The sequence below is a fragment of the Branchiostoma floridae genome, chromosome 9 (assembly GCF_000003815.2).
Source record: "Branchiostoma floridae strain S238N-H82 chromosome 9, Bfl_VNyyK, whole genome shotgun sequence".
Lineage (NCBI taxonomy): Eukaryota > Metazoa > Chordata > Leptocardii > Amphioxiformes > Branchiostomatidae > Branchiostoma > Branchiostoma floridae.
The window spans coordinates 7,109,536-7,126,821 of record NC_049987.1 but is presented as its reverse complement, the minus strand read 5'-3'; the positions used below and the strand labels follow the sequence as shown (position 1 = coordinate 7,126,821).

The 17,286-nt window shown below is 40.9% G+C and overlaps 1 protein-coding gene across 12 annotated transcripts in view; it reads left to right on the top strand.

Annotated features, from left to right (window-relative positions):
• Positions 1-17,286, top strand: part of LOC118422416 (protein SON-like) — a 76,131-nt gene that overhangs the window by 23,335 nt on the left and 35,510 nt on the right. The window contains exon 1 of one of the 12 annotated variants that reach the window (XM_035829964.1): positions 3,161-3,240. The exons of the other annotated variants lie outside the window; for them this stretch is intronic. Within the exon in view, the coding sequence (XP_035685857.1) occupies positions 3,176-3,240 (65 nt within the window). The 5' untranslated portion in view covers positions 3,161-3,175. Of the gene's footprint in view, positions 1-3,160; positions 3,241-17,286 lie in introns of those variants that run through there. 12 annotated transcript variants of the gene reach the window in all.

The following is a 17,286-nucleotide window of genomic DNA, read 5'->3' as shown; positions in this document are numbered from 1 at the left end:
AAAAGGTCAGGTTGTAAAACATTGTACCTTCAAGGTTGAATGGAATTGGAATGGGTCGTTATGTACTTGATATTGGTATATGGCCATTAGTCAATCAGAGCTATAGTTTCATCAGGTTGGTACATGTAAATCACTGGGTAGTAAAGTTCTTTGTATGCAACCAGTAAGTAATTACTTGCCAATGTTTTGACAGTTGCATTGCTACCTTCATCTGAGCAGTCGTGACTCGAGGTGGATCAGTCACATTTGGGACTGCATGCTTCTCAGTGAGGAAGGTTGACTTAAAAATAACCTTACCGGCAGGGCTAGAAATTCATTTTTGGGATTGGGTGCACTGGTGCACCCAGCTTGAAAAATTGGGTGCACCAAAAAATTTTTGGGTGCACCACTTAAATTTAAGTAGAATGTCAAAAAGAACTAATAACAAAACTTAGTTACAAGCTATGAAATTCTTAAACAAGTAACATGACAGACATTTTTATTATCTTTCTAACACTTAGATGTCAAGAATATGATGTATACTAGTATGCTTGATATCTTTCCATACATAAACCGAAGAAAATATTTTGGTGCACCCTGTGCACCCACTGAATAAAATTGGGTGCACAGTTCCAATTTTGGGTGCACCTGGGTGCACATGCTCCCAGTATTTCGAGCCCTGCCGGTTAAACCAGGCTATCTACAGCACCCATTTCTTGATGGAAATTTTTCCTGTTGGGACAGAATTTTTCTTTACCCTGACCCCGTCCACTTAAAAATCTTAGTAAGCTTGAAATGGCCGATTTAGTACTGTAATTCGAATTAGCATCATGCTCTCTCCAAGACTGAGTGGAACAGAAAAGGTAAAGCTGGAGACAGTCCTACTCTATAGCTTAAACCGTTTCACATCAACAGCTTTTAGTGTTTGTAAATATTTTATTTGCTCAATAGTGTCCTTTTTCCTGACAATAGTAGTATAAGTACTTGGTTTCCATCAGTCCCGTCCCCCCACTGTGCCTAAACTCCCTGTGGCCTCATTTGACTTAAGAGGGAAGTCTAATCATGCAGCAGTCAAGCATTAAAAGTCTTTAAAGTACATCAAAGTTTATCAAAGGACAAAGACATCCTATCAATTATTCACATTTCCTAAGCCCCTTGTTGCCTTAATTTAGGCGAGCAACTGTGGGTTGCATCAGGTGGGTTAGGGAGATAAGTAGGTGGTGAGACCCTCGGCTTGCCGGCAGGGCACAGGTGAGGAATGGATAATGCAGGTGAGAGGCAGTGTCAATTTCTTCCTGTCCTGTGATAGAAGTGCTTGGTGACCTTCCTTAATGGATGGCGCCGGGGACAGGTCGTACGGTTTGGGTGCTGAATATTTCAGGGAGGTAATTCATCATTACTATACAGGCATGTCGTTCACGCCGCCTTGTCAGGTAAGAATGGCTGATACTGGGGAAATCTGTGCTTGAATTCTTCTGATACACCGTATATTTAACTTGAAATCATTATGTATGTATACATCATTTATTGATTTTTTCCAATATCCTGGAATTTAAGCGTAAATTATTTGCTACTAGTCTGTACTAATGTAGTAAGTGTAGTTAACTTAAATCCCATAAAGGGAAATCTGTGCTAGAATTCTTGTAATACAAGCATCCAGATATCTTGGAATTTAAGTGTAGATTATTTGCTACTAGTCGGTACTAATGATTATAACTGTAGTTAACTTTGATGAGGTGGGAAAATCGTTGCTAGAATTCTTCTAAATATAAGCTTTAAATCATTGCATACGTGTACATTTATTATTTTTTTTCCTGATTGGAATTAAAGTGTAGGTTATTCTCTACTAGACTGTACTATTGATTATAGCTATAGTTAACTTTGTGAGGCAGCTCTTTACCTCTGCAAAAATGGAGGTATTGCTTTAGGTTGGTGTGTTTGTTTGTCTAGATGTGTGTCCGTAGCTATATGAATATTGTAAAGTGACAGGATGTGAGGCAGAAGATGGTGCAACAGGAGACTGGCAGGATGGGAAGGTTGGGTCTAAAGTTGGTGCAGCAGGCTGTCAAAAAAAGGCATTGACAGAATTAGTGAAAGATAATTATTTAAATGCTATATCAGTCTTATCTTCATTATTACACAGATGTGTAAGGTTTCTGACTTAGGGAGAAGAGATGCTGCCACAGTGAGCGTTGTTCAGTGCCTAGAAGTGGTCAATGGCCTCGACATCTTGTTATTAGCTGTGCTACAAGGTTGTTATCAGGTGCCGTGGATAGCTGTACAATGTACGAAGCAGGGCATGGTCAGACTCCCCTCAGTGCCATTACCAGTTGGATTGTTCGATAAGCCATCAATGTTACATATGCATGATAAAGCCTGTGTGAGCCTTTAATCCCCCGAAGGCCGCCCTTATTTGAGTCAAGTGTGGACCGCTGCAGGCAGAGCCCCTTATCCTGTATGTGATATGAAGGTATCAGTACGCTGTGATTATCAGTGTTTGATTGAAGTGGTGGGAAGTTGAGCTTGTATTCCTATTGGCATGATAAGGGTAATAAGACCCCCGGCCCTGGCTTAAGAAAATGACCCACTTTAATGTGGATTACAGATATGTAGGAGGCCTCCTGTGTAAGGACGGCAATTTGATTTGATTATAGATGCGGTGTGTTTCGCCCCTGTGGTCACACTGGGCAGCTGAGGCCTTCCTGTGGCATGATTAAAGGAGACAGGGACGACACATGCTCCTGTTGTGGACCAATACCCCCTGGGCACGCAGCCACCGCGTTTGAACTTGACTGTGGATGGATCTGTGATTACCTGACCCGACGGCTTGACTCGTAAGTCCCTGGGCTTGAACTTCTCTTCCCTCTTGGCCGGGGATAATTCTACTTACCCACTGGTGGGGATGATTGTTGATCCTTGCCTTTCCAGCTGTGATTGGAGATTTTAGTCATGACAGTCACAGATTACACTAAGGATGCCATTGATATTACATGTTTGATATATGAAAATACCAAAGCTTTAATGTGGAAAATTATCAGACACAAGAAAACTTGGTGTCAATGATTCTGAATTCAAATGTAGCAGGCAAATATCCTGCAACAAGTATTTATAGTTTTAAGGCAAACAACCTGGTTGAAGATATGCCGGAGAGAGACATGCATAACGCATTAAGTGTATTACAGATACAGCACTTTTCATGCAATTCTCTCCCTGCTTCTTCCTAGATTTAACACCCATTGATGGGGATTCCGCTATATTTAGGTATGTATAGATTTTCCTTTCATCAGCTGCATTGCCCCGTGACATTTTGACCCAGCTTGCAATATCCATAGCTTCTATCCATCATGAGAGCCGTTTTACTTTCTATAATTCAGCTGCAAATTTCATAGCTGATTGGTTTCTTGGCTGGTGACATTGAACTGACATTAGAAGTTTCACTTTGGATGGTCTGTCTCGGTATTAGACATCTTTGTTTGACTTCATGGTGTTATCGTAAAACTATTGTTCTGTGTTCCTACAATGTCTTACTGTTGTGTTTGTATAAGTGTGTGTTTGAAGGTTTGTGTTTGTTGTGTTGTAACAGCTTGGAAGGTGTAAATTATTGCTGGCTCAAATACTGTAAAATCATTTAAGTTTGTGGGGATTTAATTTTGTGGTATTGGAAAAAGGACTGTTCGCGGTGGTTTAAACTCAAAGTTTGCGGTAGCACCATGCACTGTAGTCTCTCACTGCCATGGAAAACTGTTCGCGGAGGTTTTAAGTTCACTGTAAAGTTGCAACGCGAAAATTTCTGCATTTACAGTAAAAAAATTGTTATGTGCAAAGTAGGGCTGGGTATCGGTACAGCGTACCGGTACAAAACCGGTTGTTCTTATTGGACCGGTCCAGAAAAACCGGACCTGAAAAAATTAGGTGGACCGGATGTTGGACCGATTAGAAAATTAACATATTATTTTATAAGGCATTCATACGTTTTGGCGCTTGCAGTTGGAAGAAAATGACAAGAGTGAAGTAGAGTAGAGTTTATAGTAATTTCTACCAATGTTTACAGTCAATCGTACAGGTGCAGTTAGCGTTGTAGTATTTTAAAACGCCAGTGTTATGTCTAATACTCCACCAAACAGATTTCTTTGTAGTGAAATGGACCATTGGTATGAGTCATACTGAATCAGGTCCAGGTTCAGGTCCGGACCTGGACCTGATCCTCTGGACCTGAACTGGACCTGGACCTGAATTTTCTGTACCGGTACCCAGCCCTAGTGCAAAGTATTCCTTTCTTGAGGAATGGATCAGTATCATTAATTTTGTTATCAAATTTACATTTTCAATATTTCCAGAACTAACTGAAAGTACTGAGTATTATTGTCCTTGGTACTGTCCTTGGTGCTGAAGATCAGTACAAGTAAAGATTTGCTCATTGGAAGGTGGTCTGATTTTGTAAACGTCTGGACAAATGTTTTTAGTTGTGCTGTTCAATGACTTTTCTTTGTTGTAACTACAGTAATGGGTTTAGGGTGTTGATAGGTCTAGACATTCAAATTTAATACTGTGTCTGTCTAAAATGCTGACTTGTAATCTCCTGCATGCAAACCCATGTTAAAGGATTGTATCTGTGGTATGAGATCTATAGTATTGATTACCCTGTATAACACAGATGTTCTGCTGTCCCTGGCCTTGGTGCTGAACACCATCCAGTTGGCTTGCCAGTTTTATTGATGGATATTAACTTTAAAATGGACTTAGTGTGGCATTGGTGCTTTATATGAAAGCAATAGTCCTGTTTTTTGTGATTGAATGCATGTCTTCAATATGACTTGGTCTGAAAGTGTTGTAACTTTTGACTTACAACAAAAATGCAGACCTCTCCTTGGTGCTGAAAGGTTTTCAAATTGGTTTGACATTTTTTCTGTAGATACTGACAACTGAAGGCAGCACTTTATTTTTGAAGGCACTACTGGATACATGTCCTTGGTGCTGAAGAGGATTCAAATCAATGCACAATGTTATTTTTCATTATGCAAAATTACCTTTGGGATCAACTTATGGTGTGAAAGAGAGAGACATCAAGAGAAGAAAATGATTGTCTTAAGTTTTTTTTTTTATTGTTTTGGTAATGTTTTATGTATTGACTGGAAGTGTCTATATGTCAGGACGTGAAAGGCATGTATCACTATCACTTTATCAGTCAAAGTTTCTTGCATATAGTTTTGTATTCTGGTATTCACCTTGACTTTCCTTTGCTCATATTCTCAGTCTGACACAGATACTCCTGTCTCCAGTAATTCTTTCCACACCTCTCTCCTTCATTCTGCTATGTGGACACATAAATCTCACCTTGGAGACTTCGGTTTCAAATGTGATCAATGCTGTTGCTGGCTGACTGCCAGTGGAATTCCAAAGCTTGTAATGTTGCGCCTAATGCTTGTTGCTGGCTCCTAATCCTATATACAAGCCTCACAGTTGTCCGTAATGCGCTCCCCTGCTGACATCCTAAAGGCCACGGAGGTAATGTAGTGTTATCTGGGGTGCAGGAGGAATGGGGGGGACGGGAGGCTTTTGAGGCACAGCAGTTCGGTGACGGGGATGGACGACGGTTCTTGGAATGCCTCGAGAGACTTGATGTATATGCTGAAATCTGCAAGTGTATGCTCTACTGTTACATGTATGGCCTTGGAAGCTTTAAGGATTTAGCGACACAACTTCTACTTTTAGTGGATGTGAGCTTGTGCTTCCATCACTTTGATGTTGGCAACTGTAAGCCATTCTACAGCAGTCTGTGCATCATCCAATGGGTTGCTCTCTACTATCCCATATCTACTCAACCAACAGAAAAGAACAAAACTGGATCACTCTGCAAGATACATCTTTTGGGTCAAAAGAACACTTACCATTTGCTCATATACTGCAGTAAAACAGTTATGAATATGGCCAAGACCAGTAAAAATGCCAAATCCACAAATTCAACCCTTTTATCATCCAGCTCCACAGCCAGAAGTTGGGTTTATACCTTCTACTATCTGATGACTGGAGGAGGACATTAAGCTGTCAGTATGATGGGTGTGGGGGTGTTTGCCAGCTCTTTTAATCTGAATACAGAAATTTCCCATTATCCACATGAAGATGTGTAATAATGCATGTGTCACAGAGATGGGAATATGGGTGGGACAGTATGTAGTATATCAAGCATAACGATTCTATGAAGAGCTATTAAAGCATCAAAGTTATGGAACGTTAGGATCATAAGTCTTAGGAAAAGGGGAAGGTCGCTCACTATGTCTTGTTGTGCACTACTAAACTAGGGGGCCCAAAGTTGCACCATTTCTCCCTGATATAGAAAGCTTTCTGCCAACAAAAAAATAAAAATTTTGGCATGTTAAGGACAAAAGATATGTGAACTGTAAGTTCTGCTGCAGTACCAAGGATTGCCACTATGTGGCTCAAAATTGGCCTTGACCTTCATTTTCCCAAGACCTACCCACACACCAAGTATCAAGTATTAGAATTCATCCAGAATGTGTTGTAATGCTGCTTTCTGGGACACAAACAGACACAGGAAAGACAGATACTGATAGACATGCACACAAACAGATACACCCAAAGCGATACCTCCACATGATGGAGGTAAGAAAGAAAATACATAATTCCATTCTTCAACATTCCTTGAACATAACCTTCACATCCTTGCCTTCACATGTGACGTCGTCTTGGGATGTGATGCATTATAGATGCTATTCAGGACTGGAGATCGGAATTGAGATGCTGACGTTAAGATCTAAGAGGATCTACCAGAATGGTTCTGTGAATGTACACCCACGTGTGCCCTTCCTGTTCAGGGTACAGCTTATCACTATGCAAGTAGATGGTGGCATTACCCCACGCTTAGCACACCCTGGGAAAGGGTAGACAGGCAACATGATGGAAGGATGGAGCAGCAAACTTGTAAATTATGGAACTTAGCTAAGATAAAGCAATAATTCTTAACTGAGCTGATGCTTTTTCAAGTAGCTAGTGTAGTGTAATGCGGCTTCGTTATGGCTTGGGTTTTGGCAGATCACAACAGGACACCCCTACACTTCTCGACAAGTGTGATGGGTTCTTTTACATGTAGGTGCAGAGGCTTGATGCGTAAAGCTCCCATATACTTGTCATATGGCTTTGTGTCTCCATCCAAAACAACAATGTAACTCTTGCCCAGTTGTGTCCAAACCCTTAGTGGAATTGAGGAGGAATATTGCAGAGCTACCCTGATTACAGAACATGTGTACGGGCACTGAAACCCTATGATTACATACTTTTTGTTTTGTGTCTTTGTGTTAGGTACATCTTGAGGTATTACTAAGGCAGCAGTGGATAGAAATGCCTTAGCTAGGAGCTTTCTTTCTAACTTCAGCCTCCTCTTATTATTATGGCATAGCTGTAGAGCACATTGTAAATCCCCTTGAGAGTGGTACATGCACCTCCTTGGAAGAGGTTGATGCTAACTGAGTGCTTTTTCTAGTTTTCAGCATGATTGAATCGCCATATTTTGATTGCCGTCATTGCGCGGCGTAGCCTGATGAGGCAGGGATAAAGACGGATATGGAATCCCGGCAGGCGTACGGGGTTGGTTGATAGCGGTGGGTTTGTGGTTGTGTCTGCCATTAAGCATGTTCTAATCAGTGCCATCCAATCGGAGCTGTGAGGGTACATGCTCTGTTTAACGCTTTATTGCTGCTGCTGATGTTGCGTGGTGCGGACTTGATGAGATGTTGGTCATGTTCTGTTATACTCCTGATTGGGCTGCATCAAATCAATTGACTGTTTTTTCTAAGAAATTGCTATTTTGAGTATATTGTTAATAGTTAAGTTGCAATAGTTATTACTGAGCTATATAGTAATAAATTAGATCATATCAGTCTACACTGATGCATCTTTAGACTAATGTTGTGAATTACAGAAGGTTTCAGTTGCAGGGCTCGAAATTCATTTTTGGGATTAGGTGCACTGGTGCACCCAGCTTAGAAAATTGGGTGCACCAAAAACTTTGGGTGCACCACTTATATTCAAATAACAACCTAATAATAAAACTTAGTTACAAATTATCAAATTCTTAAACACCTACCATGATAGACATTTCTATTATCTTTCTAACACTTAGATGTCAAGAATATGATGTATACTACTAGTATACTTTGATATCTTTACATACATAAATGCAACAAAATATTTGGGTGCACCCTGTGCACCAACAGAAAATAATTGGGTGCACAGCTCCAATTTTGAGTGCACCTGGGTGCACATGCACCCAGTATTTCAAGCCCTGAGTTGTATAAAAAAGCCAGTGAATAAGAAAATTGTATTTGCTGGCAAATGTAGACTGTACCCTCTCTCTTACCTGGTAGTACACACCTGATTTGTATTATAAAAAATCATATCCGTACATATTCATTTACTATTACATGTATTCTCAATAAGTGTGGTGGGTTCTTTAACATATACTTGAGGTGTGGCTGTCCTCAAACACATGACCTCCATTTAAAGTCCTGTCCAAGGGACCTCCGCAGCCAAAGCTAGATTACTCAATACATTAACGCCTGAGTCAAGTAAGGAGATTTGTGTTAAGCAGGGTTGTAGCCAGCCTGAAATCATTTTCAGTCCTCTCGATTTTAAATCAGAAAGAACGAGACGTCGAGCCGAAGGCATAACGTTCCTAAGGGGATCCGGGGGCATACTCCCCTGAAAAATTTTGAAATCTAGACCCTCTGAAACCCAAGGTCCTGCATTTTGAGGTGTCGATTTTGCTGGTAGACTAAGCTGTTCATCTGTTTTGGTGAAAAATTACACAAAAAGACAGTTTTTTTTAATATCTTTACTGACTTTACATATAGTTTTTGTCCATTACAGAGGACGGAATGGGCAAATTTTTTTTCAGTCCCCAGCTGCAAAATTCCTTCAAAGGACTGAAGGACAGGTGCTGGCTACAACCCTGGTGTTAAGTGCTTTTTCCAAGGACATGCCTAGTCATAAGTGATTCAAACTCAGTACCTTGAGGTTTTGAGCCATCAATCCTAACTACAAGTCTATCGTGCCATCCTGATTGATGATGATGGATATCAGCAAAGTGAACCGTTTATTTGAAAAGTGTAGCTGTAGCCCAAAATGTTTAGTTTCTTTGTTATCTAATACTCTTGAATGCCCTTGGATGCTGAAAGGTTAAAGTGACTTAGCTGCCTGCACAGTGGAAAACCATGAATGATTTATGCGAGCACCACACCCTGGGAACATGGATGCATTTTTAAGTCACAGAAGTTTACACACGTGTTAATATAGGGTTACATCTAATAGTGGATTACAGTGAGATAAACTGGTCCATTGAGTGGAGAGGGTAACCAACTAAATGACTTTAGAAGGAATTTATGATCATATACAGCCCATGTAGGTGTAATTAGATGATACATTACAAAAATACCTTCACAGCAAGAAGTGATCACTTTTCATACATGTAAAATGATTTGCACCTTGACTAAGCAGGGCTTTGCAGTGCCACGATTTGTTAGCGGTGATGTAAATGTTTCGTATGATGAGAAGGTATTACGGAGGCTTAGCGTGTGAGAGATATGCAGCCTGGGCCTGCTGGTGGAAGGTAGATAGCCCCCTCTTGTCTGTCTTGAAGCCTCTCCAATCACTGTGGCAGAGATGGAGAACTGGAGTTGCTCTGTGTGATCAAATCCCGGGATTACGCGTGGAAAATAGGCCATGAAAGGTGAAGTGGGCGGGAGCGTACGATGTATGCAGATGTAGTTTTTTTATCTTGGGGGTTTTGACTACACTTGCTGCCTGTAGGGCACGGGGCCGCGCCTGGATTTGGAGCGCTGTATCTTCTCCAGGTAATTGTGCTTTGGTTATGGATGGTATTTCTTGTATCTATTTTCTCTCTGTTCTCTTGACAAGGATTAAGGTTTGTAATTCGTGAACCTTTGATAGATATGCCAACTGTGTGCGAAGTTTCTTTCTTATACAAAATGTATCAACATACGTAGAGATGAGAGAGGAATACACTGACCATTATCAGAGAGGTCTTACAGAATGCAACAGGGCTTATTGAAATGATAGGTGAAATAGGTAAGTGGGTCTTCAGAGCCTGTCTTATTATTACTTGAGCCTTAAGGATATTTTCCAACGTTCAGATTGTACCAGGCTGTTCATCTCTGCAGCACAGAAAACAGCAACCAACCCCGAAGCATTTTGTTGGAATACTGTAAATGCAGAAATGTTCGCGGTGGATTAATGTTCGCGGTTTTCGCGGTAGCCGCTTCACCGCGAATTTAAAACCACTGCAAACATTTTTCCATAACAGTAAGAGACTACAGTGCATGGCGCTACCGCAAACTTAAAACCACCGCGAAAAGTCCATTTTCCCGCTAACGCGAAATTAAATCCCCACGAACTTAAATTCATTTACAGTAATACAATGTATAAGGGTGTGATATTCACACTGTTCATGACCTTGGTTCTCCATCAGGCAAAGACAGCCTGGCAAGTCCCTCAGGAACTTCACCCAGTATTACGCCAAGACTGAACCACGTTGACATTTCTGTCCCTACATGTACAATGTATGTGCAATGACTGGAGGTTAAGAACATTTATTCCAGGTTTCGTCATAAATAAAGTGAAGTGAAATTGAGCCAGCAGAAAATATAACTTGAGAGCTATCTGTGTTCCATACAAATGTGTTCAGAGACATTGCTCGAGAGAGACAGACTCGAGAGAGTGTACATGTATATTTATAAGACATTACAAAGTAGATCTGAGGGGAAAATAAATGTATCTGGAACATATCTGAATACCAAAGCATTACCCACACGTGAGTGAACTTAAGCAGACTCGCAGAAAGCTCTGATGAATGTCTGAGATTCTATTCTTGGGATTTGTTGTATTTTTCTGTGGTTTAAGATACCACCAGAGAGAAAGCCCAGATTTGTAATGGCTCCTTCTTGAAGGGATCTTGAAAGAACAGTGGGAGATAAAGTGAGGAAAGTTGTTCTTGTGGGACTAACGGGCAAGGAGGCACTCAGAATCAGCTGAAGATCCACTGTACTTGTTGTTGGCATCCATCTGTCTCGGGAGACAATTGTAGGCAGACAGTCACTCACCTTGGTGGGCTCGGCAAGCTCATTTTGCCTGACCTACACATGGCTCAATGTACAATGTACATGTAGGAGCATGATATCCAAACCTATTATAGCTGCTGAATCTCTTTGTCCTATTAGTCTTACGCAAATAGCTTAAAGGGACGAAGATACTTCAAAGCTATAATAGTTTTGGGTACAAGGCTACCTAGATATGGATGGATTCAGGACGTGTTCTCACTGCTGTTTCATTAGATGTGTATCTTGCACAAGCAGTTCTTAAGTCTGCCTGTGAGCAGTTTCATTAGGTTTGTAAGTCAATGGATAACAAAGTTCTTTGTATACAAAATCAAGGTCTTGATTAAAACTCATGGTTTTGTACAACGTGGTTGTATTCTCCTGTTGTAAAATCTGTGTTTTATTTTCCTCCTTGCTGAAAGATGTTGTTTTAAAGAAGTGTTATCATGATTCTTCTATAGATGAAGATATGAAAGATAATAGTAACGATTTTCAGGTGTGTTTACCTGCAGTTTCCTTACTTCTTCCTTTGGATAAATTTGATTTGGAATCGCTACCAATCTAATAATATAACAGTTTACTGATTCTGTCAAGTTTATGTAATTCATTCATGTGTGGGTATTAACTGCATTCCTTTATTCCCAGCCTAGCTTTTACATTCTGGACTTTCACATGATATCACTACCCACTTTTCACGTCAGCTTTCTGTATTGCTTTTGAAAAGGTCGTCCCCCATGGAATTTTAGAATATGCAGAAACTTTCGCGGTTGTTTAATGTTCGCGTTTTTTGCGGTGGCTGCTTCACCACGAACGTAAAACCACCGCAAACATTTTCCATTGCAGTAAGAGACTACAATGCATGGTGCTACCGTGAACTTAAAACCATCGCAAAAAGTTCTTTTTCCCACTACTCCAAAATTAAATCCCTGCGAACTTAAATACATTTACAGTACTATCGAATGACCTTTTTCATGCAGGGATCAGTTGATGAAAACGCCATCAAACTTTGGCACCCTCGGAACATGTGGAAAGCTGAGATTAGATGGTTCCTAAAGCGGCCGGAATGTCCATTAAATACTTCCGAGCAAACTTCAAGTCCCGTAACGACCATTAACCTGGACTTGACATCAGCGCGGGCGGAAGAAAAATCATCTCTGGCAGACGTTTGGGTCATCTCTTTACATCTTTTATGTCTTCTGTTTAATGGCTCGTTGACTGATGATATTTCATACATGCTGGAAGAACAAAGGAGAGATGCAACATTGATGTCGGCGGATATTGAGTGCCTATAAAATAGAATAAAGCATTGCTGGACATGTTACATGTATGTACATGTAGCGTTTCATTCTCTCTGGTGAATGAAATTGCAGCTTCGGCTGACAGCTGCGGCTGCATTGATTGTAGCTGCTGAATGAGAGCTTTGTGGCCACCCGGTCTGTAGTCAGATTTGCTGAAGCCATGCATTTATCTGTGCATGGGAGAAGCATTAAGATGCAAAATGGCATCGCACTTTGAAACTGCTCGGAAAAATTGACTGCTCTTAAACATGCTGCTGGTGCTGACAGGGTGTACTTTAACGCTGGATGAAAGGCTGATGCACTTGTCAATTCAGAGGCATGACTGTAGGATTTTCACAGAGTTGTCTTTATCGTCTAAATTTGGTACAGGCGTTGGCAAAATTTTTAGATGATCTCAGACTTCTGTAAGTGTAATTGCTTTCAAGTTTTGGGGATTCAGTTTTTCAGTAGACAAAAAAAAATGGAGTGCTTGCGATGGTGATGTACATTTGTAAGTTTGCAGTTGAAACAATAGGGTAGGCAGGCAGAAGACATGACAAACATTTTTGCTTTGGTTTTAAGTTTGCAGTGAAGAGGTCACCGTCAAAATTGGGAACATTAATCAAACCACTGCAAAAATTTTAACATTTACAGTATTTCCAAAGAGGAGTTGTACAAAATGTATAAATTGAATCATATGTAAATCTAGTTTTTAGTGAATTTTTCTCGGGAGTGCAATTTTTGGCATGATTACATGTACAAAAACCTATAAAGCTAACGGTGGAATACCTGAGTGACATGTACAGGTACAGGTATATGCTGCTTACCATTTCACTTAACTTAAGTATCATTGCAAGGACATAAACGCAAAGATAAAAACATTACCAGTAATGAACATTGAATTTTCCCTTCCCAGTTCCTTGACCCTCATTTACCGTCACTATCTACGTGTACCATTTGTGGTGGGGTAATGTACAGAGGTCCAGATATGTACAGATAAACCACAGAGGTCTATTACGTCATGTAAGCTGCATAAGAAGCTTTTCCTCCTTGTCAGCCATTATAAACATTTTTATTACTCTGGCTGGGATTACAGTAAGGATGATATTACCTAGCATGCGATGATTACAGTTAGGGATAACTATTTCTTCAATCCAGCCTGCTTCAGGATATGGTGTCTACGGGTTCAGCATAATTGGAAAAGTTACCCTTCTGGTCTTGTCTGGTATCTGTTATCAACAAACTCGATAGGGCCATAATGTTCACTAATGACGTAGCCAACATGTTCTGGAGTAATATCGTCTTATCAGTGACAGCCACATGTGGTCTCTTGAGTCTAAGGGCTTGTAGATGCAGTTTAAGAGATGCGTGGAAATGGAAAGTCTCTTCCCTATGAGACGTAATATCTGCCTTGTGGTGCCACTTATAAGCTGCCTCAGGCAAAATGCGACTGTCCGCATTTGCCATCCATTTGTGGTAGAAGCCATTACCAGTATACAGGTTGTGAGGATGAAATGTTACTTTAATGCTGCATTTTTATAAGAGCTAACCTTGCAGCTGTACACATTCTTCCATCCCTTACATCCCTAAACCTTTCTTCCACAAAATCAGGGTTCTCATAACCTTATATTTGTCTGCCATAAGAGATTTCCATAATGCCATGTAATTGAAGGCAATTTATTATCTACTGGATAAAAAGTGTTTATTTTCTTCTGGATGTTTCGAGTGTGACATCCATCTCTCTTCCTCAGCGACTATACAATAAGCAAACAGGACAAACAGTACTATAGCTAGTTCATCTAATTGAAGAAGAGTGACAGATGTCACTCAAAATGTCCGGAAGTGAATACTGTATCTGATTTTTACCCAATTGTAGAGGTTGAATTGCCTTCAAATATAGTGCACCTGGATGTCTGGCCCTCATATTAAAGGTACATGTATAATGCTATGTTCTTTCAGTATAATGTACAATGTATGTAGTCTGTTATATTCAGCATCTAACACCTGTGCCTCTTCTCTTATGCAGTCTTTATACTTGTGTCCACCCACTTTGCCCTCAGTAGTTCCCCATATGAATTGCCTATGTTCTCCAGCCCCCCTAATCACCCAAGCAAGACGGATAGCGCAGCAAAACGCGTGTCCAGAAGGGGGCGTATCCTGTCTTCGACTGTATCTCTTCCTCTCAGCGTTAAAATGTGCGCTGATCGCTACCGCTGGCGGTAGCTGTATATCTTGCAGTACAGGTGGAGTAGCCTCACTTGCTATGCATAGAGTTGCTGAGCGATTCCTGCCCTTTCCTCTGTATCTCCGCCCGCCACATTTTTCCCTACTCCTCCAGGCTTGTGTTATCTGAAGTAAGGTAAGTATCATGCGCTGTGAGTCTGATGTTGTGTGGATGTGTTAGTGGTTGAGTTACCAAAGGAGAGGGTAACAGTTGAAGGTGGTGACGGATTGCAGTCCAGGGTAGCCCTAATTTCTGCTGTAGGGTTGGAAAGATGAAAGGATTTTCTTGTAGGTATGGATCCAGGGCTCTACATGTAGCATGAACAGGCCATTATGCAATAATTTGCGACCACCACGCTAAAATGAGGCCCACTACACTCCAATTTTCAACTAGCGTAGTGGTTCTTTGCTATAATTTACTTGTTGAAAAATGTCTAATGAAAAATGATGACATGCCACTCCAAACTGACCAAAATTCCTTCAAATTACACGCAATGTTAGCGTCAACAGAGTTGCAATAAGTCCCCTCACGGGTATCATGCCAACTTTTTACGCTCGTAACATTTTCAAAATCTCACCAAGGAAAGGCACCCCCCTTCCACACCATTCCCCTATTGGTTGTTGGCTACCTCGCCTTTGCCATTATCATATGCTAAAATAAAAATCTTGGCTATAGCCCTGGGATCCTTTAAGTCCACCATCAGTACTTCATGTCCTAAAAGATCTGGCACACTTTTTCAGCATTTAATGCAATAGGTGGGGGAACAAGGACTATTTGAAACATGGGAAGATGTATGGTGATTCCACTGGAAGGAGGGATACTTTAACAGGGTACTGTAAATGTATTTAAGTTCGCGGGGATTTAATTTCGCGGTAGCCGGAAAAAGGACTTTTCGCGGTGGATTTAAGTTCGCGGTAACACCATACACTGCAATCTAATATCATAAAGAAAAATGTTCGCGGTGGTTTTAAATTCACAGTGAAGTGGTCACCGCGAAAACCGCGAACATTAATCCACCGCGAACATTTCTGCATTTACAGTATATCCTAACCTATGACATCTGTAGCCTCAGAGCTCTCCTAACAGTGTGTTTGAAAAATTTGTATGAGTGCAAGAATGTACTTTAGACTTTCCCTGTCCTCTACGCATAACTCTGCTGCAAGCAAGATGCTACATTAGGCTGCCTTAGTAGTTCATCCTCATATCGATTGACTTTTGAAAAATGAGCCGTTATTAATCACAACACCTGGGCCACATACATGTGGTATTTTTTTTTTACATGGATGTTGCTGAGTGCTTGTTTTTATATATCTGATGTAGAATAAGATGCTTTTAGCTACAGTGGTCAAAAAGGTGAATAACTCTCACATGATTTGCCTAAGATAATCACGACACCTGGGCCACATACATGTGGTTTTTTTTTACATGGATGTCGCAGAGTGCTTGTTTCTCTATCTGATGTAGACCCAGATGATTTTAGCTACAGTCCACGTCAAAAAGATGAGCAACTCTCTTACATGATTTGCCCAAGATAATCACAACACAAAGGGCCACATATTTTTGGTCCCTCTTTTACAAGGATGTCGCTGTCAGAGTGGTTGTCTTTTTATCTGATGTACATGTAGAATAAGATGCTTTTAGCTGCTGTGGTCAGAAAGGTGAATAACTCTCTTACATGATTTGCCTAAGAAGATAGGAAGGTAAAAGACGCCCTATAGAGTTTGAGGCAGTAAGAGCTGTGGGTTGTTATCTGCTGTGTGTAGAACATGGTATTGGAAGATGGAGCCCATCCCTTGCCTTCCACTGCTTTTTGCGTCCCAAACCAAACTTAAGTGCCCATCTTTATACCTGGGTGGGGTGAGAAAAGTCGTCTAAGCTGCCTTTCCCCATTGACACAACATCTAGGTAGGATTTGAACCCATAACCTCTTGATCTTGTGTCTGCTAGCCTGGCTTTTGGCCTCACTCTATCAGGTGGCAGAATCAAGGTTTTCGAACGTAGCATTATTTTCCAGCGTTGGAAACACTGGCCTTGGGTGCATATACACTCTTGTGCACCCAAAATTGAAGCTGTACCACCTAATCTTTGACTATTGGTGCACAGGTTCACCTAGTGTAAGGTTTTAGGTTATAAAATTTTCCATAGAATTTTAGATTCAAGCTCTGAAGAGCAATAAGGTTAACTTTGTAATTAGGTTTTGCTGACAACTCTGATTTTTCTTTATGTTGCGTGCTCAAAATCTTTCTTTGCACCTAGATTTTTAGTTACCGGGTGGACCCTTGGGGTGGACCATGGTATTTTTTAGGGCAGGGAGTGCAAGGAGCCCCATAGAAGTTGTATTGTACCCAGACTAGCACCATGGCACCATTTCCTAAGATGAATTTTTTTTGAGCTCTGCTTTCTCAGTCAGCACTTGTTTCCTAGCATGTGACTCAGTTACAGCCTCAGGGGCCAAGTAGTACTTGATTGGTCTGGCCTGATGTTACACACTTGGCTCAAAAAGTAATCCCGGGACCGTAAGTTATACAGTATTAGGCTATTCCACAACAGACCCAAACTCTGGAGTCTGGAAAAAGATCATGTTGAAAAGACATTTGTCAGTTTAGATGGTTAACAGGAGATCCTGCTGTTGAAATGGATGAAAATCCCCTTGTATCCATCCGGCCTAATGTTCCCCACC